Consider the following 27,617-nt stretch of genomic DNA (forward strand, 5'->3'; position numbering starts at 1 on the left):
TCCATCCATATCATTTACCTGTTCGTATCAGATTGGATTTAACAGAATTATCCTGTACTAATTCCTTGTGTATCGGACTCGCTGATGTGGCATTCTCTGCCAGTTCAAGTGCATGACTGTGCTCTTTCTCCTTTACTGCTTGTTCCTTGCCATCTTCCTCTACCTTGAACTTATGTAGAACCGTTGCTCTTCGTCCACCTCAAACCTGTGCTGGTGTTCTCATTGGCTTGTGCTTGTGGCATTCTTGTCATTCTTTCTCCTCCTTGTATTGCTTCGACACTATGTCTTCCCTGAGCAGCCAGTTGGGTTAGTTTAGCTCTCCAAGTCTTCTTCTCCATAGGGCTTGAACTTGATCAGCCTTTCCGCCGCATTTCTCGGCGGTATTCCTTGTTTTCGGTGGAAAACCACCTGATGGGAATTTCATCAAAGTGTTCCGCCGGCGATTTTGAAATACTGCTGGGGAGCGGACCGCCGGCGTGCAACACTGAAAAACCCACTTCCGCCAGAGTTTGGTGGGGGATCAAAAAAAAACCACCGTGGAGAAACCAGCCGGAGCAGCCCTTCGATTGGCGGTAGGTATGAAACCCTGCAACAAAAAAAAAAAAAAAAAATTTTTTTTAAAACAATTATTTTGCACCAATTCACTGGAAACGGGGCCTGAGAATGTTTTGTGATTTAAAAAAAAAAATTCTAAATTTTTTATTTTTTTTGAAAAAATATTTTCCCCCTCCCTAGCCTTGGACTAAATTTGACAAGGATCGGGTTTTCCGTCGAGAATCCACGTGTAATGCCGATTTTTCCCACTGGGTGGATTTTGTTCCATTTTTTAATTAATTTTCCGCTGTTCTTAATTGAATAATCATTGCAGTTTTTGGGCGGTAAACCGGTGGTGACGGGTTTTGATCAAAATCCAGCTCTTTAGCTATTCTTTTACTTGCATGTTTCTAAAAGCCTTTGCTACTTTCCTTCGATACTGATCAACTTTTTCTCATTGCTTTAAGCCTTTCTAATTTCTGTCTTTGCTTCCCTTCTATGCTTTTTATATTTTTCACACAGTTTCCTTCTGTACTATCTCCCCTATATTTATTGTATACCTGTACCTTTTTTTTACCATATTAAAACTCATTTTTTACTCTGAATAAGTTAGTGACATAGTGGCTTTGACAACGTGGTTTTGCCTGGGAGGGGCTTCATTTCCTTGCAACAAGCAGCTATTTGTACCAGTCCCAGGGAAAAACGATTGATAAATTATTTCCACCTCTGGCTTGTTGGAACTAAAATCCTTAACTATTAAACTAACTCCAAAATGTTTAAAGCACCCCCCATCACTGAATAGAATGTTGCAGCACTTCTAATGGTATACTTATTACAGCGTTCATCATCATATGATTTTGGGCCCGATAAGATATGGCAGGTATGTTAACTTGAATTTCCAGACCGGGTGTGCATGTGTGTGTGTCCCATTTCCTTTCTTCAAGGAAAACCGATTCCTTGTAGAGAAATGTAAGTATTGCCACAATAGGGATATTTTGCTGCTGAATTAGTACATCACTGTCATTCGGTTTGTTCAAGGCCAAGTTTTGATACAAAGATTCATTGATCTGCCACTTTTTAATAAACCTTTGTGATGTGCAAAAGTATTTTTATGTGGCATATGTTTTATGGATTCCAACACAAGTGCATTGTAGTAATATGATTCAGCGTTAATATCTACTGTGCTGTATTTTTATTGTGGCATCTCTTACTTAAAGGCAGGCTTTTGGTTTTGAATAAAACTTTTATTTTCCTTTTTCAATAACTGTGTGAAGAGATGGTTGGTTGAGTTTGTTTTGCATTTGCAGCAATTCTTGATTTAGTTTGTTTAAAAACAGCTAAATTAAATTTGGTAAAAATTGCTTCTAAAATCTATTCCTTTGGTGCATGCCAACTGTGTGAGTGCTTTGAGTTGTCTGCTCTGATGATGGCTTAAATTTAAAGTAACAAGGTATCAAAGTTGAAGCATCCTTGATAAAATCTGAGACAAATTACATTGAACAAACTGTCTCTGCCTAAAATAATGTAATTTCCATATATTTTCAACTGTAATTTTCATTTCAAAGGGAAAGCAAACACCAGGATCTTATTTTTATTGTGCATGTTTTATTGAGTCAACGGAGTTATGAGAAGGCAACAAGCTAAAAGCTTGTTCCAAGAGATGGATTATAATGGGGTCTTGAGGAGGAGAGCAAATTGTAGAATCTGGGTTCAAGTTGGCTGAAGGCACAGCCCTCAATTGTGGGACAAAGGGAGTGGGAGATTTGTGAGGGGAGAGTTGGGAGTTTTTGGAGGATTGTAGGTAAGGCTGGAGAAGGTGGTGTAGTGGTTATGTCACTGGACTAGTAATCCAGAGACCACGACTAATAATCCAGAGAATGTGAACTCAAATGCCACCTTGGCAGTTTGAAAATTTGAGATTAAAAAAAGCTAGTATCAGTAAATAAAAATGACCATGAAACTATCGAATTGTCATAAAACCCCAACTTGATGTCCTTTAGGAAATGAAACCTGCTGTCATTACCCTGTCTGGCCTATACGCGATTCCAGTCTAGATTTCCCAACCCCTCCCGCTTTGGATGGGGATTTCTCCACTGAGCGCTGACTCCAGCAGCCCGTGAGATTAGCTCTTTAAATTTCCTGCTGCGGTGTGCCACACTGCCACGTGATGTCATTAGCTGCTGCTCATGTAGCCTCCATCTCAGTCAGGAGAGGGGTGCTGGAGAATCTGCAATCGGTGGGGGCTCGGGGAGGAGACGTGGACACTGGGAATTGGGGGCGCTGGGGAGATGGAGACTGGGGAATGGGGGCTTGGGGAAAGAGATGGGGAATGGGGGAGAGATGGAGGCTTGTGGGAGAGATGGAGACTAGGGAATGGGGGCTTGCGGGGAGAGAGAGAGATATTGGAGAATGGGGGCTTGGGGGGAGAGATGGAGACTGGGGACTGGAGGCTCAGGGGAGAGATGGAAACTGGGGAATGGGGGCTTGGGGAGAGATGGGGAATGGGGGCTCGGGGGAGAGAGGGGGACTTGGGGGAGAGATGGAGACTAGGGAATAGGGGCTTGGGGGAAGAGAGGGAGATTGGGGATTGGGGGAGAGATGGAGACGAGGGAATAGGGGCTCGGGGGAGAGAGGGAGACTGGTGAATGGAGGCTTGGGGAAGAGATGGAGACTAGGGAATGGGGGCTTGCGGGGGGAGAGAGAGAGAGAGAGAGAGAGAGAATGGGGGCAAGGGGGAGAGAGGGAGACTGGGGAATGCGGGCTCGGGGGAGAGAGGGAGACTGGGGAATGGGAGCTCGGGGGAAGAGATGGGGAATGGGGGCTCAACGGGAGACACGGAGAATGGGGAGATGGGGAATGGGGGCTCGGAGAAGAGATGGAGAGTTTGGAAAATGGGCTTGGGGAGGGAAGGGAGGGGACGTATGGGGGGTGGGGGGGAAGAGATGGACTGTTGGGAATGGGAGAGAGACGTAAAGAGAGACTTTGGAACCGGGGTGAGAGGATGTGAGACGGAGAGTGGGGAATGGGGGGTTCAGGGTTGGGGAAAGAGATGGGGAACAGAGAGAAGGGGAAGATATGGAGGTTGGGGAATGGGAGCTGGGAGGACAGATGGGAGATGAAGACTGGAGATGGGGCATTAACGGCTGGGTGTATTGGGGGAGCAAAGGAAACACTGGGTCTGGGGATTGGGGCTCATTGGTGGGCAGAGAATGGGAGGGGTGGACATGGAGACCAGCATTTCCTGCAGAGTTGGGAGCAGCAGCAGCAGCAACATGATGAGTGGGAGTGGCACTGAGAGAGGAGCAGCCAGTAACGGAATGAGTGAAAGCGGAGGACCTTATTGTAGGTGAATGCTGAAAGATTGTTTCCATTGGTATTCTCACTGGACAAAACAAGAGTGAAGGGAAGAGATAGGTTCTTGGACTGAGGACTATTGGACCGTGGGATCCTTTGCCAAATGTGGCTATTGAGGTAAAGACTAAAACCTGCTTGAAAAAGAGAAATATAAAATGATCTGGTGGGGGGGAGGGAGGGGGGAGAATGGGGTTACAGGCAAGGACAGGTTGATTTGACATGTGAAGTCGAAGTACAGATTGCTCTGACTGTCGAGAGTTTTCAATACTGAGTGCTATTTCAGTTACCATTAGTTACTGGGTTCCTCACACCTCTGGTTTCCCCTCTGCGAATCTGTTCCCCCCTTTCCCCGCCCTGCGGGGTTCCCCCTTTGCTTGCTCTCGGGTGGCCTCCTGGTTCTGGGAATGTGTCGTACAACAGCTGCTGGTGCAAAACCTCTAGTAAAAACACTCAACGACAAGGGTACTAACCTTTATCAGATAAGTGCAATAACACAAAACCATATGATTAAATGTCATATGATGGAGCATCACATGGTCAGATGTCATGTGGTCACATGAGGAAACATCCAGGAATGTCTCAAACCAGAGTTGCCAACCCTACTCGAGTCCCACAACAACAATTTTGATTTCACTGGCCTCTGAAATGGCAAAGCAAGCCACTCAGTTTGCTGAGAGATGGGGAATCAATGCTGGCCTTGCCAGAAACTCCTTCATGCCGAAAATGGGGAAAGAACTTCCATCCCCACCATTAGGGAATCAGGGAATGCTGCAGTCTTGCTCTTTGAAAGAGAAGCGAAAAACTTACATTTGCAGCTGGTAGATTGTGAGGTTTATAAATAATATATGTAACATGTAACTGTTAAGTAAGAGTGATTTTGCAGGCAGTAGGCTTTACGCATGGTTGAGAATCTCCTTGATGCTTACAATTTTCCAGTTGTTTTAATTTCAAAAGAATTGGAATATTTTAATTTCTTAAAATTTAATTTGTTTAATTCCCAATACTCACTTCATGTACTGTAAGTATTAATTTATAAACAGGGTAGTTCCCATGGATTGAATAAAGGTTAGTATTTCCAACGAGAATGGCTTTTTTGTATCATGTTCTTTCATCTGGTCACTGGTTGTTAATTGATTTTATCAGAGGCAACCACTCGGTTGTCTTCATAATAATCTGAAGAAAACACTGTTTGCAAATGTGCAGCTGCATTAGCATGTGACGCATTCTGCTCAATGTTGCTGGACTTTATTAGGTTCAAAGAATATGAACAGTGCATTTAGGATCATGTGATTAGTTGCTGCCAACAATTCCCGATTTCAGCTGTAGCATTAGGGAAGGCACGGAGCTCAGGTGATGCACAAATCGGGTGAATTGCCTCAGGCTGATTAGAAGCCATTCATAGAGACTGAGGAATAGAACTTGTGCCTGTGTTCTTTAAGAATTTTTTTTTAAAAGGAAAGAAAGTCAACTCATTTTTCTAAATAGAGAGGGAATTGTTTTTCTTTCTTCCATCAGATTTCTCTTACTCTGAGGCCTTAATTCTTCTGGTGTACAATTCCCTGGGCACCAGTCACCTTCTGGTATCTTGTCCAAGTGGCCATTCCTCATATCTGAATCTTAAGTACTGGCAGGCTATTCTGCCACAGGGTCATAATGGCTGAGCCTGTTCCTCTCGTCCCTTACCTGTCACACATGCACACTGCCGCTGGTAGCTGCTGGATAACAATCAGAGGCAGCAATCCTGCCCGATTTCCTCAACCCTAACTCCGTGGCATGAGATCAATTGCAACTCCTCTACTATTGTCTTGGTTAAAATCGGCTAACTCAGCACAGATCAGGAATGGAACCTTGCACCTTACCTGATCTGTGTGGGAGAATTCTTTTCAATGTATAAAGGAAGTGTTACTATACACCTTTTTTAAAGTGAAAATTCTCCAGGGACACCAAAGCTACAGAGGTTCCACGAACAGTAGAAGAGGATTATAGCAGTAAAACATTTTAAATATGCAGAACACAATTGAACTGAACTGTGATCTATTTAACTAAGTTAGGTTTGACCTAATGGATGCAATAATTATGACCATGTGCGAATTCCATTGAAATTTAGTCACTCAACAGCACAGCATGTTGATGCAAGAATGACTTGGTTATTTGTAATTCTGCATCATTATTGAACGTTAATGTTTAGCATTCCCCTGTGATGGCTTTCCCATCAGGCCAAACCTCCAGCCGCACAAGGAAACTTTGGGCTTCCCCTTTGCTTAACAGATTCCCCTCCTGGAACACTTACCTTGTGGCTGGGACTGTTCCCGCGGGTCTTCGGTGGCAGCTTGATGCTGATGTTTCCCGTTGACTTCCTGGCCCTTTTGGTCAGGATGTCAGCGAGCGGCACGTTAATGAGGCCCGACCGTTAAAATAGGCCGAGCTTGCCTCCTGCTGCTCCTGTACGGGCATGGGGCTTGCTTTACTGCGTTCCAGCTGGGAGTTAATATCGAGCCCACAGAATCACAATATACACTAGTACTTTTCACGCAATGCAATGTTGTTATTTGTTACAAATAAGTTAATTATATGGCTGTTTAACACTGCACAGTTTAAACTATGTGCTTAATTTAAATCAGTTGAGAGTTATTTTGAGTTATAAAATGTATAAACGAGAAATAAAAGGGTTAACCAGCTAATGTGTGGTCATGGTCTTCAGCATATGCTATCAATATTGTTGAGCCTATCTGAAATCAGCCACCATGGCAACAAGGCCTATCAGTTTTCATGACAGAATTGCCTACAGACTTTGCTCTACTGTGTGAGCTCCATCAAATGTCTCCTGTTTTTTTTATGAAACCATGTATATTTAAAAGCCCATAAGTGAATTCATGCAAACTCTTCATTGAACAGTTTCCCTGTTTGATCTGCCTTTATATATGAAATTGTACAATATTGGGCTATAATTTCTCACATCACTGTTGAAGTCCATTCAGCTGTAAAAGGCATCATGTTTTCCTGCTTTGAAACCAAGTTGCCTTTGAATCTGTAGCTGGCCATGCATACAGTTAAAAGTAATTTGTACAAGACAGAAGCTACAGGATAAAAGACAAAGGGCTCAATTTTCCCTGTTCATTTGCGCCATTTTTTTGGCGTGCGCTGTATTTTGGGGCGTATTTATTTTTTTTCAAAGTTTCCCCCTGCGATCTGCACCAGTGTAATGGACATAGTTATGATTTTTCTAGGCCAGTTTTTTTTTTTTACGTCCCTCATGTCTGCGCCGTTTTTTTTCAGTTGTTCGCAGTTTGGCCAACATTTTTTTCTCTTAGGCCGGCGTATCTGGCCACTCCGGAAAACCTTCTGGTGAGTTAAGAAAACCAGCGCACATTCACAAATCTGCGCGGAACGACGCCGTTGTTTTTAAATTGAAGATTTTGGAGGGAGTCAAGAACACTGTCAAAATCAATAATAAAGTTCAACGTTTTTTTACCTGTCAATGTAGAAGTGTAAATTTGTTGGATTTCAGAAGTTCACTTTTTTATTTCTCACTCACACGCCACCACCGAATGTATTGAAGCAGGGCTGGAGAGTCGTAGGCTTGGCCAGCAGAATCGCCCCCGTGTCCGGACATGGACTCGGGGCTCGGCTATAAAAACAAGCCGTGAGGGGGAGGAAAGAGAGAGAGAGAAGTCACAAGACTCCAATTAGTAAAGGGGGGGGTGAGTGGAAGGAGAGAGAGGTCACTCCAATTAGTAAAAGGGGGGGTTGTGGGAGAGACAGGATAAGCCACAAGACCTTTGGGTGTGGTCCATCCATACAGATCTGCAGAGAGAGAACTGCACTGCCTGCTTTCCTGCTGTTTTCAGCTTCTTTCAAAGGTTACATTTAAGTATGGGGGCAATACTGACAATGCCATACCTTCCATGAGCTTTCTGCATCATGGTGCTACGTAGGAGACAATTGATTCGACTTCATCGCATCAGGAACATGAGAGCCCGTAGGGTGCTGGGCAGTAGGTCTTACCCACCTCAGGTATATCGAGACAGGCGTTTGTACCTGCACCTGAGTGATGCAGACGGCTGCGTTTCCGCAAAGAAGTTGTAACTGAGATCTGTGAGTTGTTCAAAGCAGACCTGCAACCTAGAAGCATCAGGAGGACTGCTTTGTCAGTTGAAGTGAAGGTTGCAGCTGCACTTTCATTCTCTGCCTCCGGATCGTAGCACGGCTGACTATACCTGCACAACTTTGAGGGGCCATAGTGGTAAGTGGAAAATGGTTTTGTTTTGTTGCGATAATTTCAAGCTACAACTGGGGATGTGTGCGCCATCTCTCAGCATGCAATACATGTCTCCATTCGCCAGGTGGCGGCTGCGGAGGAATGACTTTATCAAGCTCCCCATGATCGCCCAAGTAATCCATGACAGGGCTGTGAGCTTCTTCAGGATTGCTGGCTTCCCAAAGGTACAGGGCTGCATTGATTGTACCCACATCGCCTTGCGAGCACCTTTGCAGCATTCCGAGATGTACCCAAATAGAAAAGGCTTCCACTCCGTTAATGTACAGCTCGTGTGTGACGACATGCATCATCATATGTCAGTCGATGCAAGATACCCTGGCAGCACCCATGATGCGTTCATCCTATGCGACAGCATTATATCTGCCATATTTCAGCAGCAGCCAGAAGGGCCCAGCTGGCTACTGGGAGACAAAGGATACGGCCTCGCCACCTGGCTCATGACGCCCCTACGCGTAACCCGGACGGAAGCTGACCGTCAATACGACATGTCACACATTGCGATGTGCAGCATCATTGAGAGGACCATTGGCATATCGAAACAGCGTTTCTGATGCCTGGACCATTCCGGAGGCTATTTGTTGTACTCCCCTGAGGCAGCAGCACCTGGTAGTGGAAGACCCACCTGCGGTGAGAGTGGCTGATGATAATGATATGGATGATGGCGGAGGAGGGCGAGCCATCGTGCTCCTTTAATGATTGTTCGAGCCTTGCGCCAGCAGCTCATCTATGAACACTTTACTGATGCCTGAGGGCTCAGCGACAACTATTCCACATGGACATGTTTACTGTTTGGAGTTGTTCCGTAATGTGTTAATGGAACATGATTCAATTTTAAAGTAAAATATATTTTGTTCAAAAGTTTACAATGTACTTAACTTTAATAATTATTCTTGTATCCAACTTTACTTTAATATCACTCTTTAAGATCACTTATAAACTTGTAAATTTACATAACTTATAAAACTTTTAATTTGAGAACAGTTACAACAGTGACAATAATAAAAACAAAACAGCAGCAAAGAGAGGCTGCACCCATCTCTCATCCCCTTATTCGAAGACCGCCCCCTGCGCTTGGTCTTGGACACACTACCCCTGCCCGCAGGTGGTGGTGCAGTGTTTCTGGGCTTGGTACCAAGCTTATTCCTTCTAACATCTCGGGGACTGCGCACCTCTTGAGGGGGAGGGGGTGCGGGGGGCATTGGCGTCAGGCGGCAAGTTGGAGAGCCCAGCTTTGGTCTCTTCAGAGGCTGGTGTGGGAGTGACAGTTGATTCTGTCAATGGACATGGGGTCAGTAGATAACTCCATACTATCCCTCATGTGCCCTGACAGTGTCTCAATGACCTGCAGCACTCCCTCCCTCATGGTCAGTGACATGATTTGAACTACCTCTGACATTCCCTCCCTCATGGCCACTATTCCCTCATTGATGGTCCTGGATATCGTTCCCATTTCTCGTGAGAGTGTTGTTACTTCTCCCGACAGTCCAGCTACCTCATCACTCACCTCACTGATGGCGTCCAGGAGTGATTGGGTAAGGTCAGTGCTCTCTGCACTCAATGACATCATCTGAACCACATCTGTTAGATCCTGCACCTCAGGAGTGCACGGAAGGTGTGAAGCCATGGAATGTCCAACCAACACTCAGCCCCTTCCGTGACGAGTGGTTTGTCACCTCCATGAGTGCACCACCTCCAAAGCCAGTGCAACAGCGGGAGCTTCATCCAGCTACATTTCTCTGCCCCTCCCCCATGTTCTTGGTCTGGAGGGTTGGATTGGAAGATGTTCTCCTCTTCAGGCTTGTCCTTGTCTGAATCTTTTTCTGCATCGTAAGGGTTGGCCTCAAGTCCTGCAAAAGATAACAGAACAGTCAAATGGTTAGCAGCAGAGGAGGGGGCAGGGTGGGTGGCATGAGTAGGCTCACACATCGCAGGCCAGGCAACAGGCTGATTTAAAAAGACCATGATGAATTTGCAGGACTTGCTCTCTCCCTCAAGTGTATGCCCATCTTGTGCAGGACTGATTGCTTTTTTCTAGGCAGGACCCATCAACGCAGCGACCCTGGCTTCCAAGGATGTCAGCAGGCGCAGATTTGTCGGGCCTCCTCCTGTTCGAGTTCTTTCCCTTTTTTTATGATGTGCCACCTTCCACTGCAAAGATGAAAATGCAACCTTTTAGAGAGAATGTCTTTCTGCTGGGTGGGACATATACAGCTGGTCACATTTACAATTGCAATTCCATTGAATAAATTAAAATATTACTTACACTAACTACTTGACCAAGGTCCTGCCACTTTTTGCACTGGCCTCCAGACCTCGGGGTGGTCACCACTGCACAGTAATCTTCTGCAACTTGGTTCCAGCATTTCTTCATTTCTTTGGGTGGAACTTTTATGTGACCTCTGCTGGTGTCCCGCTCCTGCCATCTGTTCTCAATCACAGTAACTAGTCCCTCCACTTCTTCCTGTAAGAAATTTTTGATCCTTGCACCGCGTTGCATCTTGTATTGCTCCAGCTGCGATTATTCCAATGCTCTCACACAGCACTTCGCACACACAACCTGCTCTTTAAAAATGGCCGATTGCCAAATCCGATCTGTACTGCGCATGCGCGTCCATTGGTACAACGTCAAAAACGTACCTTTTTTTTGCGCATGCGCAGAAGGTGCGGTTTTGTTTTTTGGCGCAGACAGCAGGCTCCGCCCCCCGAGACGACTGGACACGCTGCACGGCACCAAATTCGAATTGTACATCGGGGAAACTTTGGCAAAATATTTCTGCCGCATTTCTGGCCTAGAAAACCGGCGTAACACTGGCAATTCGCCAGAAAACGGGCTTGGGGAAAATTGAGCCCAAAGGTGGCAGAAATGTTACAGCAATATTTTCTTTTGTCTGACTCCAGTAGAATAATCAAGCTTGAAGTAGTTTTAGGTGTTAAATGTCTCTGTTGCTATACTGAGTTTAAGGTGAATCGTCGCTGATGTGCAATCTAGGAAATAATGCATTGACAACTCTATTTTTGTTTTGCATTATTTTCATTAATTATTGAAATTTGACAATGTATTTTTAAAATGTTGATCAGAACAAAGGTAATGCAAGAAGGGTTTGTTAAAATTAATTCATGTTCTGTTAAACAACTGTTCAGAACCTAATATTTTTTGTGAAATGTAATGGAAGCTCTAACTTTTATTTACATAGAAACATAGGGGTCAAGTTTCGGCCTGAGTTGCTCCTATTTTTTTGGAGCAACTAGTTTAAAATGGAGTATCTTAAAAATTGCAATTCTCAGCATTTAGTTTGCTCCAGTTCTAGTGAATTAGAACAGTTTCATTCTAGAACAGATTTTTTTTTCAAAAGGGAGCGTGTCCGACCACTTGCGCCTGTTTTGCAAGTTTAGGCAGCGAAAACTTACTCCAAACTAATTTAGAATGGAGTAAGTGTAGATGGAGTACGCTCAGAAAAACCTTGCCTACACTGAGAAAATCAGGCGTTAGGAAGAGAAATGCGGGGGGGGGGGGGAGGTGGAGAGAAGTTTACAAACATGAAACACATCACTTTTACAAATAAAGAGCCATCATCAATAATAAATGATAAATAAATCAATAAATCAACCAATAAATCAATCAAAAAAATAAATTAAAAAATAAATAAATTAAAAATTAAGTTTCTACTCACCGACTGCAGCACCGGGAGCCCTCCGACAGCGTGCTGGGACAGGCCCCACCCCCCCCCCCCCCCCCCCCCAGTGTGTCTCTCTCTGTCTGTGTCAGTGTCTCTGTGTTTCTGATAGCGAGGGGTGGAGGGGGGTGCGAGGAAGAGGGCGGGAGGAGGGAGGCGAGGAAGAGGAAAGGGTAGGGGAGGGAGAGGAAAGGCGGGAGGCTGAACGGGCCAGGCCGATGAGAAGCAGCCGGGCTGAAGATGCCGGGCAGGGCCCGCCCCCAGCAAGATGCCTGGCGGGCGGGTGGGCCCCGCCAAAGACATGGAGAGGGAGCGGACCAGACCTGGTGGGGGTAGGGGGGGTGGGCGGGAGCTGGGGGGGATGGGGGTGGGGTGCGGGGGGAGAGAGCGGGAGCTGGGGGTGGAGGGGGGGGCTGGCGGGGAGCCGGAGCTGGAGGAAGGAGGTGCTGTCCAGTTCTTCGCCACCCCAGTGAGCCCATTCGGCCAGGGCTAGGGGCGGCGTGCTTCGGGGACCCTCCCACACAGTTTCGGGCACCTGGTGCTACTGCACATGTGCGCACGCTGTAGCGCGCATGTGCAGAGGTCCCAGCACTGTTTTCAGCGCTGGGACCTGGCTCTGCCCCCCACAGCTTGTGCTGCGCTGCGCCGAGAGCCTGGACCGACCTGAGGGAGTGGAGAATACCGAGGTAAGTTTTCGGCGTGGTTTTGAGTGCGGAAATCAAGCGTGGCTTGCGGGGCTGCGCTGTTCTAAGTGCGGCCCGAAACTTGACCCCATGGAAACATAGAAAATAGGTGCAGGAGTAGGCCATTCGGCCCTTTGAGCCTGCACCACCATTCAATATGATCATGGCTGATCATGCAACTTCAGTACCCCATTCCTGCTTTCTCTCCATACCCCTTGATCCCTTTAGCCATAAGGGCCACATCTAACTCCCTTTTGAATATATCTAACAAACTGGCCTCAACAACTTTCTGTGGTAGAGAATTCCACAGGTTCACAACTCTCTGGGTGAAGAAGTTTCTCCTCATCTCGGTCCTAAATGGCTTACCCCTTATCCTTAGACTGTGACCCCTGGTTCTGGACTCTCCCAACATCGGGAACATTCTTCCTGCATCTAACCTGTTCAATCCCGTCAGAATTTTACATGTTTCTTTGAGATCCCTTCTCATTCTTCCAAATTAAAGTGAATATAAGCCTAGTCGATCCAGTCTTTCTTCATATGTCAGTCCTGCCATCCCGGGAATCAGTCTGGTGAACCTTTGCTGCACTCCCTCAATAGCAAGAATGTCCTTCCTCAGATTAGGAGACCAAAACTGTGCACAATATTCAAGGTGTGGCCTCACCAAGGCCCTGACAACTGCAGTAAGACCTCCCTGCTGCTATACTCAAATCCTCTCGCTATGAAGGCCAACATGCCATTTGCCTTCTTCACTGCCTGCTGTACCTGCATGCCAACTTTCAATGACTGATGTACCATGACACCCAGGTCTCGTTGCACCTCCTCTTTTCCTAATCTGTCACCATTCAGATAATATTCTGCCTTCCTGTTTTTGCCACCAAAGTGGATAACCTCACATTTATCTACATTATACTGCATCTGCCATGCATTTGCCCACTCACTTAACCCATCCAAGACACCCTGCAGCCTCTGAGCATCCTCCTCACAGCTCACACTGCCACCCAGCTTAGTGTCATCTGCAAACTTGGATATATTACATGCAATTTCTTTGTCTAAATCACTAATGTACATTGTAAATAGCTGGGGTCCCAGCAGTGAACCTTGCGGTACCCCACTAGTCACTGCCTGCCATTCTGAAAAGGACGCGTTTATTCCTACTCTTTGCTTCCTGTCTGCCAAACAGTTCTCTATCCACGTCAATGCATTACCCCTAATACCATGTGCTATAATTTTGCACATTAATCTCTTGTGTGGGACCTTGTCAAAAGCCTTTTGAAAGTCAAAATACACCATATCCATTGGTTCTCCCTTGTCCACTCTACTAGTTACATCCTCAAAAAATTCTCGAAGATTTGTCAAGCATGATTTCCCTTTCATAAATCCATGCTGACTTGGACCGATCCTGTCACTGCTTTCCAAATGCGCTGCTATTACATCTTTAATAATTGATTCCAACATTTTCCCCACTACCGATGTCAGGCTAACTGGTCGATAATTCCCTGTTTTCTCCCTCCTTTTTTAAAAAGTGGTGTTACATTAGATATCCTCCAATCCATAGGAACTGATCCACAGTCTTTAGAATGTTGGAAAATGACCACCAATGCATCCACTATTTCTTGGGCCACTCCCTTTAGTTATCTGGGATGCAGACTATCAGGTCCTGGGGATTTATCGGCCTTCAATCCCATCAATTTCCCGAACACAATTTCCTGACTAATAAGGATTTCCTTCAGTTCCTCCTTCTCGCTAGACCTTTGGTCCCCTAGTATTTCTGGAAGGTTATTTGTGTCTTCCTTAGTGAAGACAGAACCAAAGTATTTGTTCAATTGGTCTGCCATTTCTTTGTTCCCCATTATAAATTCACCTAATTATTTGTGGAACAGTCAGGTAACTAATTGGATCCCAGTGCCCAAAATAGGTAATGGAAGTGAAGAAAGGTAGCTCTGTAATATGCGAACACTGTGAGCAAATCTAATTGGTTTTCCTTGCTTTTAGTGAAAAATGCACTGAACAATGGAGATATTTAGCCCCAATATTTAAATAGCACAAACTCCTAGAAGTTAGCTAAAGCTGTTCAAATGGATAAGGCTTATTTAAAGATATTTAAAAAGGGTAATTTGCCTGGAGCGCTCTATGAAAGTAAGGTACTTAGGGTTTTTGCTGGCGGAATATTGGAAAATTGGGTTTTATCCCAGATTTTTGTGATTGGTGCCATGGGATATTTGTTGTCCATCAAGCAGGAAAGGCAAATGGTTCCCACTTATTGTCATACAGTGAATCCCAGTTTCCCTTTGACACTTTTCAATCTGAGCTACTGCAAGTGTGGTTTGGAACCCATAACCTTGCACTCCATAGGCAAGAACATTACCAACTGAGGCAGTATTTCATGCAAGTTATATATCTTCAAAATTAAACTTGAACTGAAGATTTAAAAAATGGTGACCATGAAACTACAGGATTGTTGTAAAAACCCATCTGGTTCACTAAAATTACCTGGTCTGGCCTATATGGAACTCCAGACCCATAGCAATACGGTTGACTCTTAACTGCCCTGTGAAATAGCCTAGCAAATGGCTACAGAAAACTATAATATGAATAAAATTGGAAGGACCACCTGGCCTCAACCTCGGCACTGCATTCAGACTCCTCACTAACATCGGGGACTTGTGCCAAAATTGGGAGAGCTGTCCCACATCCAACATCCCAGACTCCTCCATCACCATTCTACCGGCAGAATGGACCCACCAGAGGTGGCGGCACAGTAGTATACAGCCGGGAAGGAGTGGCCCTTAGATTGAATTACTGTCTTTCATAGACATTGGGTTGAACTGGCAGATGGATTGAATTGTCTAAATGTTTTAGAATTAGACACTAGAACAGAACAACTGATGTTTTGAAAGATCTTTCCCTAACAATTACTGTCCATAAGTTCGATTGAAGGAGGATCCTGGGTTGAGAGTTTTTGGAGAAAAGACAAAAAAACAAGGAGACCTATGCATGTGTTGCTTACCCCATTTTCTTGTGGCCTCCCTGTAAAAAATAGTTTTCTGCAGGTAACCATTTACTTTTTTGAGCCTTTCTCTGTCCTCAGTTGCTTTCAGCAATCTGGTTCACACCTTCGTCTGATTTTCTTTCATGCCAGTCAGCAATAAGGGCCTTGTTTCCACTTCAAACCTCATATGACACCTCAGCTGAGAGTGGGAACGTGTGTCTGGGGAACTATGTGCATTAGCTAGGATTCAGATCCAGGTCTCCTACCTTCTGGTGGTACTCTAACATTGCATGACTAGGCTACCTCTGATTTATAGAAAATAGGAGCAGGAGTAGGCCGTTCGGCCCTTCGAGCCTACACCGCCATTCAATATGATCATGGCCGATCCTCTATCTCAACACCATAGTCCCGCTTTCTCCCCATACCCCTTGATGCCTTTTGTGTCTAGAAATCTATCTATCTCCTTCTTAAATATATTCAGTGATTTGGCCTCCACAGCCTTCTGTGGTAGAGAATTCCACATGTTCACCACCCTCTGAGTGAAGTAATTTCTCCTCATCTCAGCACTAAATTTCCTATCCTGTAGCCTGAAACTGTGACCCCTTGTTCTAGACTTCCCAGCCAGGGGAATTATCCTCCTCCAGTCTATCCAACCCAGTCAGAATTGTATATGTTTCAATGAGATCCCCTCTCATTCTTCTAAACTCCAGTGAATACAGGCCTAGTCGACCCAATCTCTCCTCATACGACAGTCCTGCCATCACAGGAATCAATCTGGTGAACCTTCGCTGCACTCCCTCGATGGCAAGTATATCCTTTCTTGGGTAAGGAGACCAAAACTGCACACAATACTCAGGTGTGGTGTCACCAAACCCCTGTATAACTGTAGTAAGACATCCTTGCTCTTGTACTCAAATCCTCTTGCAATGAAGGCCAACATACCATTTGCCGTCCGAACTGCTTGCTGCATCTGCATGTTTGCTTTCATAAGAACATAAGAACATAAGAATTAGGAACAGGAGTCGGCCATCTAGCCCCTCGTGCCTGCTCCGCCATTCAATAAGATCATGGCTGATCTGGCCGTGGACTCAGCTCCACTTACCCGCCCGCTCCCCGTAACCCTTAATTCCCTTATTGGTTAAAAATCTATCTATCTGTGACTTGAATACATTCAATGAGCTAGCCTCAACTGCTTCCTTGGGCAGAGAATTCCACAGATTCTGGGAGAAGAAATTCCTTCTCAACTCGGTTTTAAATTGGCTCCCCTGTGCCCCCTAGTTCTAGTCTCCCGACCAGTGGAAACAACCTCTCCGCCTCTATCTTGTTTATCCCTTTCATTATTTTAAAATGTTTCTACAAGATCACCCCTCATCCTTCTGAACTCCAACGAGTAAAGACCCAGTCTACTCAATCTATCATCATAAGGTAACCCCCTCATCTCCGGAATCAGCCGAGTGAATCGTCTCTGTATCCCCTCCAACGCCAGTATATTCTTCGTTAAGTAAGGTGACCAAAACTGCACGCAGTACTCCAGGTGCGGCCTTACCAATACCCTATACAGTTGCAGCAGGACTCCCTGCTTTTGTACTCCATCCCTCTCGCATTGAAGGCCAAAATTCCATTCGCCTTCCTGATTACCTGCTGCACCTGCAAACTAACTTTTTGGGATTCATGCACAAGGACCCCAAGGTCCCTCTGCACCGCAGCATGTTGTAATTTCTCCCCATTCAAATAATATTCCCTTTTACTGTTTTTTTTTTTTTTCCCCAAGGTGGATGACCTCACACTTTCCGACATTGTATTCCATCTGCCAAACCTTAGCCCATTCGCTTAACCTATCTAAATCTCTTTGCAGCCTCTCTGTGTCCTCTACATAACCCGCTTTCCCACTAATCTTTGTATCATCTGCAAATTTTGTTACACTACACTCTGTTCCCTCTTCCAGGTCATCTATGTATATTGTGAACAGTTGTGGTCCCAGCACCGATCCCTGTGGCACACTACTAACCACCGATTCCCAACCCGAAAAGGACCCATTTATCCCGACTCTCTGCTTTCTGTTCTCTATCCATGCTAATACATTTCCTCTGACTCCGCATACCTCTATCTTCTGCAGTAACCTTTTGTGTGGCACCTTATCGAATGCCTTTTGGAAATCTAAATACACCACATCCATCGGTACACCTCTATCCACCATGCTCGTTATATCCTCAAAGAATTCCAGTAAATTAGTTAAACATGATTTCCCCTTCATGAATCCATGCTGCGTCTGCTTGATTGCACTATCCCTATCTAGATGTCCCGCTATTTCTTCCTTAATAGTTTCAAGCATTTTCCCCACTACACATGTTAAACTAACCGGCCTATAGTTACCTGCCTTTTGTCTGCCCCTTTTTTTAAACAGAGGCGTTACATTAGCTGCTTTCCAATCTGCTGCTACCTCCCCAGAGTCCAGAGAATTTTGGTAGACTATAACGAATGCATCTGCTATAACTTCCGCCATCTCTTTTTTAATACCCTGGGATGCATTTCATCAGGACCAGGGGACTTGTCTACCTTGAGTCCCATTAGCCTGTCCAGCACTACCCCCCTAGTGATAGTGATTGTCTCAAGGTCCTCCCTTCCCACATTCCCATAACCAGCAATTTTTGGTCTGGTTTTTGTGTCTTCCATTGTGAAGACCGAAACAAAATAATTGTTTAAAGTCTCAGCCATTTCCACATTTCCCATTATTAAATCCCCCTTCTCATCTTCTAAGGGACCAACATTTACTTTAGTCACTCTTTTCCGTTTTATATATCTGTAAAAGCTTTTGCTATCTGTTTTTATGTTTTGCGCAAGTTTACCTTTGTAATCTATCTTTCCTTTCTTTATTGCTTTTTTAGTCATTCTTTGCTGTTGTTTAAAATTTTCCCAATCTTCTAGTTTCCCACTAACCTTGGCCACCTTATACGCATCGGTCTTTGATTTGATACTCTCCTTTTATTTCCTTGGTTATCCACGGCTGGTTATCCCTTCTCTTACTGCCCTTTTTCACTGGAATATATTTTTGTTGCGCACTATGAAAGAGCTCCTTAAAAGTCCTCCACTGTTCCTCAATTGTGCCACCGTTTAGTCTGTGTTTCCAGTCTACTTTAGCCAACTCTGCCCTCATCCCACTGTAGTCCCCTTTGTTTAAGCATAGTACGCTCGTTTCTGACACAACTTCCTCACCCTCAATCTGTATTACAAATTTAACCATACTGTGATCACTCATTCCGAGAGGATCTTTTACTAGGAGATCGTTTATTTTTCATGTCTCATTACACAGGACCAGATCTAAGAGAGCTTGCTCCCTTGTAGGTTCTGTAACATACTAAAACAATCCCGTATGCATTCTATGAATTCCTCCTCCAGGCTACCCCGTGCGATTTGAGTTGACCAATCGATATGTAGGTTAAAATCCCCCATGACTACTGCTGTTCCTTTTTCACATGCCTCCATTATTCCCTTGATTATTGCCCGCCCCACCGTGAAGTTATTATTTGGGAGCCTATAAACTACGCCCACCAGTGACTTTTTCCCCTTACTATCTCTAATCTCCACCCACAATGATTCAACATTTTGTTCATTAGAGCCAATATCGTCTCTCACAACTGCCCTGATATTATCCTTTATTAACAGAGCTACCCCACCTCCTTTCCCTTCTTGTCTATCTTTCCGAATCGTCAGATACCCCTGTATGTTTAATTCCCAGTCTTGGCCACCCTGCAACCATGTTTCTGTAATGGCCACCAAATCATACCCATTTGTAATGATTTGTGCCGTCAACTCATTTACTTTATTTCGAATGCTGCGTGCGTTTAGGTAGAGTGTTTTAATCCTAGTTTTTAAACCATGATTTTTAGTTTTGACCCCTCCTGCAGCCCCTTTATGTTCAGTGGCCCTTTTTGTTTTTTGCCTTGGGTTTCTCTGCTCTCCACTTTTACTCATCTCCTTTCTGTCTTTTGCTTTTGTCTCCTTTTTGTTTCCCTCTGTCTCCCTGCATTGGTTCCCATCCCCCTGCCATATTAGTTTAACTTCCCCCCAACAGCACTAGCAAACACTCCCCCTGGGACATTGGTTCCGGTCCTGCCCAAGTGCAGACCGTCTGGTTTGTACTGGTCCCACCTCCCCCAGAACCGGTTCTAATGCTCCAGGAATTTGAATCCCTTCCTGCTGCACCACTGCTCAAGCCACTTTTTCATCTGCGCTATCCTGCGATTCCTACTCTGACTAGCAGGTGGCACTGGTAGCAATCCCGAGATTACTACTTTTGAGGTTCTACTTTTTAATTTAGCTCCTAGCTCCTTAAATTTCGTCTCGTAGGACCTCATCCCTTTTTTTACCTATGTCGTTGGTACCAATGTGCACCACGATAACTGGCTGTTCTCCCTCCCTTTTTAGAATGTCCTGCACCCGCTCCGAGACATCCTTGACCCTTGCACCAGGGAGGCAACATATCACCAGTCACCAACAATGACTGGTGTACAAGGACACCTCGGTCCCTTTGTAGATCGACATTTGCCAAGCTATCACCATTTAAATAATACTTTGTCTTTATGTTTTTCCTATCAATGTGGATAACTTCACATTTATCCACATTATACTGCATCTGCCATGTGTTTGCCCACTCAGTCAACCTATCTAAATCACCTTGCAGCATCTTGCATCCTCCTCGCAACACTCAATCCCACCTAGTTTTGTGTCATTAATAAACTTGGAAATATTACATTTGGTTCCCTCATCCAAATCATTATATATATTGTGAATAGCTGGGGCCCAAGCACTGATTCCTGTGATACCCCACTAGTCACTGCCCGCCACCCCAAAAAAGACCTGTTTATTCCTGCTCTCTGTTTCCTGTCAGTTAACCAATTTTCAATCCATGCCAGTATGTTACCCCCGAATCTTATGTGCTTTAATTTTGCACACTAACCTCTTGTGTGGGACTTTTATCAAAGGCCTTCTGAAAATCCAAATACAATACATCCACTCGTTCTCCCTTATCTATTCTATCAGTTACATCCTCAAAAAAGTCCAGTAGGTTTGTCAAACACGATTTTCCTTTCATAAATCCACGTTGACATTGTCTAATGACGTTGATATTATCGAAGTGTCCGGTTATCACATCCTTTATAATAGATTCCAGCATTTTCCCTACTACTGATAGGCTAACCGGTTTGTAGTTCCCTGTTTTCTCTCTCCCTCCTTTTTTAAATAGTGGGGTTACATTTGCCACCCTCCAATCTGCAGGAACTGTTCCATAATCTATAGAATTTTGGAAGATGACAACCAATGCATCCATTATTTCCATGGCTACCTCTTTTAGTACTCTGGGATGCAGATTATCAGGCCCTGGGGATTTATTGGCTTTCAGTCCCATTAGTTTCTCCAGCACTATTTTCTTACTAATAATCATTTCCTTTAACTCTTGTTGCTCACTGGACCATTGGTTCCCTAGCATTTCTGGGACATTATTTATGTCCTCTTCCGTGAAGACAGAACCAAAGTATTTATTTAATTGTTCTGTCATTTCCTTGTACCCCATTATAAATTCTCCCATTTCTGACTGTAAAGGACCTACATTTGTCGTCACTAATCTTTTTCTTTTTATGTACTTGTAGAAACTTTTGCGGTCGGATTTTATGTCCCTTGCAGGTTTATTCTCGTACTTTATTTTCCCCTCTTAATCAATCTCTTGGTCCTTTTTTGCTGAATTCTAAACTGCTCCCAATCCTCAGGCTTGCTACTTTTTCTGGCAACTTTGTATAACTCCTCTTTGGATCTAATACTATCCTTAATTTTTTTGTTAGCCATGGTTGGGCTACTTTTCCTTTTGTGTTTTTGCACCAGAAAGGAATGTCTAACTGTTGTAATTCATGCATTCGTTCCTTAAATGTTAGCCATTGCCTATCCACCGTCATGCCTTTTAATGAATCTTCCCAATCTATCATAGCTAATTCATTCCTCATACCTTCGTAGTTTCCTTTGTTTAGATTTAGGAGCCTAGTTTCAGATTGGACGACTTCACTTTCCATCTTAATAAAGAATTCAATCATGTTATGGACCCCGCATAACAAGCCTGTTAATTAATCCCTTCTCATTGCACAATACCTAATCTAGGATAGCCTGCTCCCTAGTAGGCTCCTCAACATACTATGTAAAAAAACATCTCGTGCACACTCCAGGAATTCATCTTCCACAGTATTATTACTAATTCAGTTTGGCCAGTGTATATGTAGATTAAAGTCACCGACAATTACTGTAGTACCCTTATTACATGCATCTCTAATTTCCTGTTTGATGCCATCCCCTACATTATCACTACTGTTTGGAGGCCTATAGACAGCTCCCACCAATGTTTTCTGCCCCTTGGTGCTCCTTAGCTCCACCAAGACTGATTCGACATCTTGATTTTCTGAGCCAATATTCTTTCTCACTGTTGCTCTGATTTCATCCTTTACTAACAACTCTACACCACTCCATTTTCCTTTTTACCTGTCCTTCCTAAATATCAAATATCCTTGGATATTCAGTTCCCAACCCTGGTCACCCTACAACCATGTCTCCGTAATTGCAACTATATCGTATCCGTTTACATCTATTTGTGCTTTTAATTCATCTCCCTTATTACAGATGCTTCGTGCATTCAGATACTGTTTTTAGATTTGTCTTTTTAACATTATTAGACATCTTAACATTATTTTGTACTATAGCCCTATTTGTCTTATCGCTATTTTTTCTTACCTGGACCCTATTTGTTATTGCACTCTTTTGTTTGTACGCTCTGTCCCTTCCTGACAAAATCTGGTTATCCTTACCACAGTTACTTTCCTGCATTGCTTCCTTTTCTTTTCTCTTTAGCATTCTAGATTTCTCTCCACTGGGACCCTCCTCCCCCGTCTTATTTAGTTTAAAGCCCTGTCTACCTCCCTAGTTATTCGATTTGCTAGAACTCTGGTCCCTGCATAGTTCAGGTGTAGTCCGTCCCCACGGAACAGCTCTCTATTTCCCGAGTATTGGTGCCAGTGCCCCACGAATCAAAACACACTTCTCCCACACCAACCTCTGAGCCACGCATTCATCTCCCTGATTCTATTGACCCTATGCCAATTTGCTTGTGGCTCAGTTAATACTGCAAAGATTATTACCTTTGTGGTTCTGCTTTTCAATTTAGTCCCCAGCTGCTCAAACACACTCAGCAGAATCTCTTTCTTAATCCTACCTATGTCATTGGTACCTACGTGTACCACAACAACTGGATCCTCCAAGTTCTTCTCCAGCCCGGAGGAGATGTCCTTTACCCTGGCACCAGGTTGGCAGTACAGCTTTCTGGACTCATGCTCTCGGCTGCAGAGAACCCTATCTATCCCTCTAACTATATTATCCCCTACTACAACCTCCTGCCTCTTTACTCCGCCCACTTGAATGACTTTCTGCACCACGGTGCCTTGGTCAGTCTGCTCGTCCACCCCGCAATCTGTACACTTGTCCACAAGGGCTGCAAGGACCTCAGATCTATTGGACAAGTGCAGGGACTGAGGCTCCTGCAATACTATCTCCTGGATCCCTGTACCTGCCTCACTCGCAGTCACACTCTCCTGTCCCTGACCATGTGTCAAATCTAAAATATTTAATCTAGAGGGTGTGGCAGCCTCCTGGAGCAAAAGGTCCAGGTAACTTCCTCCCTCCCTGATGTCTCGCAATGTCTGCAGCTCGGACTCCAGCTCCTCAACTCGGAGCCGAAGTTTGTCGAGCTGCAGACACTTACTGCAGATGTAGTCGCCCTGGACCAAAACGTCCAGAAGCTCCCACATATTGCAGCAGCAACACATCTCCTGTTCTCCCATTATTTAATTAAATTAATTAGTTTAGTGTTAATCAAAATATTTACCTTATATAGTTTATTAAATTAGTTAAATGAATAAAGGTTAGTTTTTAGAATTTAATTATATACTATATGTTAATTTAAAAGAAAAACTTAGCCCACTATCACTACCAATCACTTACCTGCCTTACCTGTGATGTCACACTGCAGAGTTCTCCCCACCTGGACCCATGCAATCTCCTGGCAGAGGCAAAAAAACAGATAAAACACAGGTCAATTGGGGAAAAAATCTGGGAAATTCCTCTGCGACCCAACCAGGCGATGGAAACTAGTCCAGGGGATCACACTGGCCGAATGCTGTGGTCTGCTGCGGCTTTTATCCCCACTCTCTGGCCTCGGTCTGCTCCCACTCCGGTACGCCACCGCTCTGCGGAAAAAGTTAGGAAAAACAAGGCAAAGTGACATCTCCCACTCCCACTTCACCAAACTCTCCCACTTACCAAACTCTCAGTTTCCCACTCTGAGCTGCTGCACTCCGATTATGATCTAGCTGTGAAATTGAAGTGCTTCATTTTGGTGCATTTTGCTTTTTTGAAATATAAAGTGGAACATTTTAAATGTGCTCTTCCGGCTGAGTGAACAATGAGAGTGGTTTCATGGAGAAGTCTGAGAACCAGACTTTCCTTAATCTTGGTTGGTGAAGGATACATGAGTATTGAACGAAATGTAGCATTCAAGCAAGGAGGACAGCTGGTGCTTTGAGCTTGTCTAACTTTTGCACACCATTACCCCCATTCCCCTCTGAAGCTGCCAAACAACCGCCTGGTAGAGGCCAAAATACAGAGAGAACTGTGGGCCAATTTAGGAAAAAAGCTCTGGGAAATTCCTCTCTGAACCTCAACAGTAATCAAGCAAGTTCCTGAGACCACAGTGATTCAACCCTAAATGATCCACAGTCCTTCTATATGTAAATATGTTTCTCCCAGATCTTGTGTTGCAGTTAGTGTTTTGCTGTTTTAACTTTACATCTAAATCAAGTTGTTATTGCAAATGTATTATGCTTTGTGAACTATAGCAGTACTAGTTTAAAAATTGTTATTATTTCCTGTATTAATAGGATACCAAAATAGCCTCACTGGAGAGAAATATAAGGGATCTGGAGGATGAAATTCAAATATTGAAGACAAATGGAGCTCAGAGTACTGAAGACCGAGAAGAAGAGCTTAAGCAGATGGAAGTTTACAAGAGTCATTCAAAGTTCATGAAAAATAAGGTGACATTTTCTTTTTGGATTGGTGTAAGATTTATGCAAGAAATCACGCACAACAGCCCTGTTGAGGCTTCTTGCTTTTGTTGTTTCATGTACTGATCACTGTACTGATTTTTAAAATTTCACAAAAACTACCGGTTTGTTTATGACTTTGGGAAATGATCATCTGCTCTGTTTATTTTGGGGAGCTGTGTGTATCACCCACTGAGCATATTTTAGGGCTAGCCCTGATGGGGCAGGCTTGATGGGCCAGATGGTCTTTCCCTGCCCCTCATTTTCATATCTTCGTAGAAGGATATTTGCTCTTCAAAATTATACTTATTATAAACATTACTGCAATATTACTGTTTTTTTTTTAAGAATCACAGTTTGAGCTGAAAACTTAACAAAAAAAGTTAAATAAAAAATTAATGGTCTGTTGAAGAACGTATGTGGAGTTTCATCAGAGTGTGGAATTCTGCTGCCAGTATTCTCCGGGTTAAAATGTTGCAGTATAAGATCCCCACTGTGTGGACAAGATGACTTATCAGTTATTGTACTGGGACATCGTCATTTTATCATTAGATCCTTTACAAAAGCCTTATTTAACCAATTTTCTTTTTAGCACAGCTGACAAGATAACTAAAAGAAAACAGAATTTGGAATGTTTCATGTGGTTTTTAATTGGAAACTGAGTGTTCACTTGTTAAAATTGCTTGTGTGCTAACAGTCGAATGATATTCTATAAATTTGTAAGCATTTCAAATGGTAGCTCAAAATAATGCATTTCATCTGTCAATATTTGAATGAGGGAAATGTATTATCTTCACTACTTTTACTCACCATACAAATGGGATGCCGAGGTTGCAAACAGTTCGGTGGCAAAGGCTTGGCATTTGTACCGAGGGCTGAAAAAGTTGGTTTCATTCCTCCCAAAGTTTAACTGGAAAAAATTGTGGCTCATCCATGACTGGCTGTTGGACAAGCAAGCTGACAACACAGATGGTGGAGTGGTTGAGAGAGGTGGAGCTGGGTGTTGTCAGTGTACATTTGGACCTGGATGCCATGCCATTGGATGATGATGTCAAAGGACAGCATGCAGATGAGGAAGAGGAGGGGGCTAACGATAGATCCTTGGGGGAATTCCAGAAGTAATGGTGCGGGGTGGGAAGAGAAGCAATTGTTGGAGATTTACTGGTTATTACCCAATTGGTATGAGTGCAACCAGGTAAGGGCACTGTCACTGAGCTAGACAATGGAGGAGAGGTGTTGGCGATTTACTGTGTTGTCAGCTGTGTCAAAAGGTTGTAGAAAGGAAGAGAAGAGTGCACTACAGTTTCAGAGGATGTAATTTGTGGTAGTGATTAAAACTATATCAATGCTGTCGCAGGGTCGGAAACTTAATTCAAACGTGGAGTTGAGAGAAAGATATGCATGAATTTGGGAGGTTACGACATGATTTAAGAACTTTCCAGATGTTAAAGATGTTGTGGTAGTTTGCAAGGACAGAGGGATCGTGTGTGATGATTTTTTTTCAGATGGGTTATGGGTGACAGCGGTTTTCAAAGGGAGGTGAACAGTTCCTGAGGGGAGGAAACTATTTAATCACATATAACATGGACCAGGAATGGAACTGGGATGGAGAGCAGTTCAGTGGGAATCAGGTCGAGAGCAGGATGTGGGTCCTGTGGGTACGATGAGCTCGGAGAGGGCGTGAAGGGTGATAGGATAGAGAAGGGTACTTTCTAAATGGGGAAAAACTAAAAACCTTGGGGGTCCAGGTACATAGAACATTAAAATGACATGAACAGGTACAGATATGAATCAAAATAGCTAATGGAACGCTGGACTAGAATATAAGGGGGTAGAAGCTATGCTGCAGCTATACAAAGCCCTGGCTAGACCACACCTGGAGTACTGTGAGCAGTTTTGGGCACCACACCTTAGGAAGGATATATTGGACTTGGAGGTAGTGCAACGTAGGTTTACCAGAATGATACCTGAACTCCTAGGGTAAAGTTACAAGGAGAGATTGCACAAATTATGGTTGTATTCCCTGGAATTTAGTAGGTTAAGAGCTTATTTGATCACGGTTTTCAAGATATGAAGGAGAACCGAAAGAGTAGATAGAGAGAAACTATTTCCGCTGTTTGGGGATTCTAGGACTGGGGGCATAGTCTAAAAATTAGAGCCAGACTTTTCAGGAGTGAAATTAGGAAACACGTCTGCACACAAAGGATGGTAGAAGTTTGGAACTATCTTCTGCAAACTGCAATTGTTGCTCGATCAATTAATTTTAAATCTGAATTTGAATACTTTCTGTTAACCAAAGGTGTTCAGGGATGTGGGCCAAGGATGGGTATATCCACCACAAACTGCATTCCCTAGCCACCAACTCCATCCCTCTCCCTTGTGTCTGAGGCTGAACCAAAGTGTTCGCAACCTAGGTGTCATATTTGACCCTGAGATGAGCTTCCAGCCACATATCCGCAGCGTAACTAAAACCGCCTATTTCCACCTCCGTAACATTGCCTGTCTCCGCACTTCTGGCTGGCCTCCCAGATTCTACCCTACGTAAACTTGAGGTCATCCAAAACTCAGCAGCCTGTGTCCTAATTTGCACCAAGTCCCACTCGCCCATCTCCTCTTTGCTCGCTGACTTACATTGGCTCCCGGTTAAGCAATGCCTTCATTTCAAAATTCTCATCCTTGTTTACAAATCCCTCCATGGCCTCGCCCATCCCTATCTCTGTAATCTCCGTCAGCCTCACAATTCCCCGAGATGTCTGCGCTCCTCAAATTCTGCCCTCTTGCCTCTTGAGCATCCCTAATTATAATTGCTCAACCATTGGTGGCCGTGCCTTCAGCTGCCTCGGCCCCAAGCTCTGGAACTCCCTCCCTAAACCTCTTCGCCTCTCTTTCCTCCTTTAAGACGCTCCTTAAAACTTACCTCTTTGACCAAGCTTTTGTTCAGCTGCCGTAATTTCTTATTATGTGGCTCAGTGT

At 44.2% G+C, this 27,617-nt stretch overlaps 1 protein-coding gene across 1 annotated transcript in view; it reads left to right on the forward strand.

Moving 5' to 3' along the window:
• Nucleotides 1-27,617, forward strand: part of LOC139277180 (ERC protein 2) — a 918,863-nt gene that overhangs the window by 196,594 nt on the left and 694,652 nt on the right. The window contains exon 4 of the mRNA XM_070895293.1: nt 24,480-24,635. Within this exon, the coding sequence (XP_070751394.1) occupies nt 24,480-24,635 (156 nt within the window). The remainder of the gene's footprint in view (nt 1-24,479; nt 24,636-27,617) is intronic.

The sequence above is a fragment of the Pristiophorus japonicus genome, chromosome 12, assembly GCF_044704955.1.
Source record: "Pristiophorus japonicus isolate sPriJap1 chromosome 12, sPriJap1.hap1, whole genome shotgun sequence".
In the NCBI taxonomy this organism is placed as follows: domain Eukaryota; kingdom Metazoa; phylum Chordata; class Chondrichthyes; family Pristiophoridae; genus Pristiophorus; species Pristiophorus japonicus.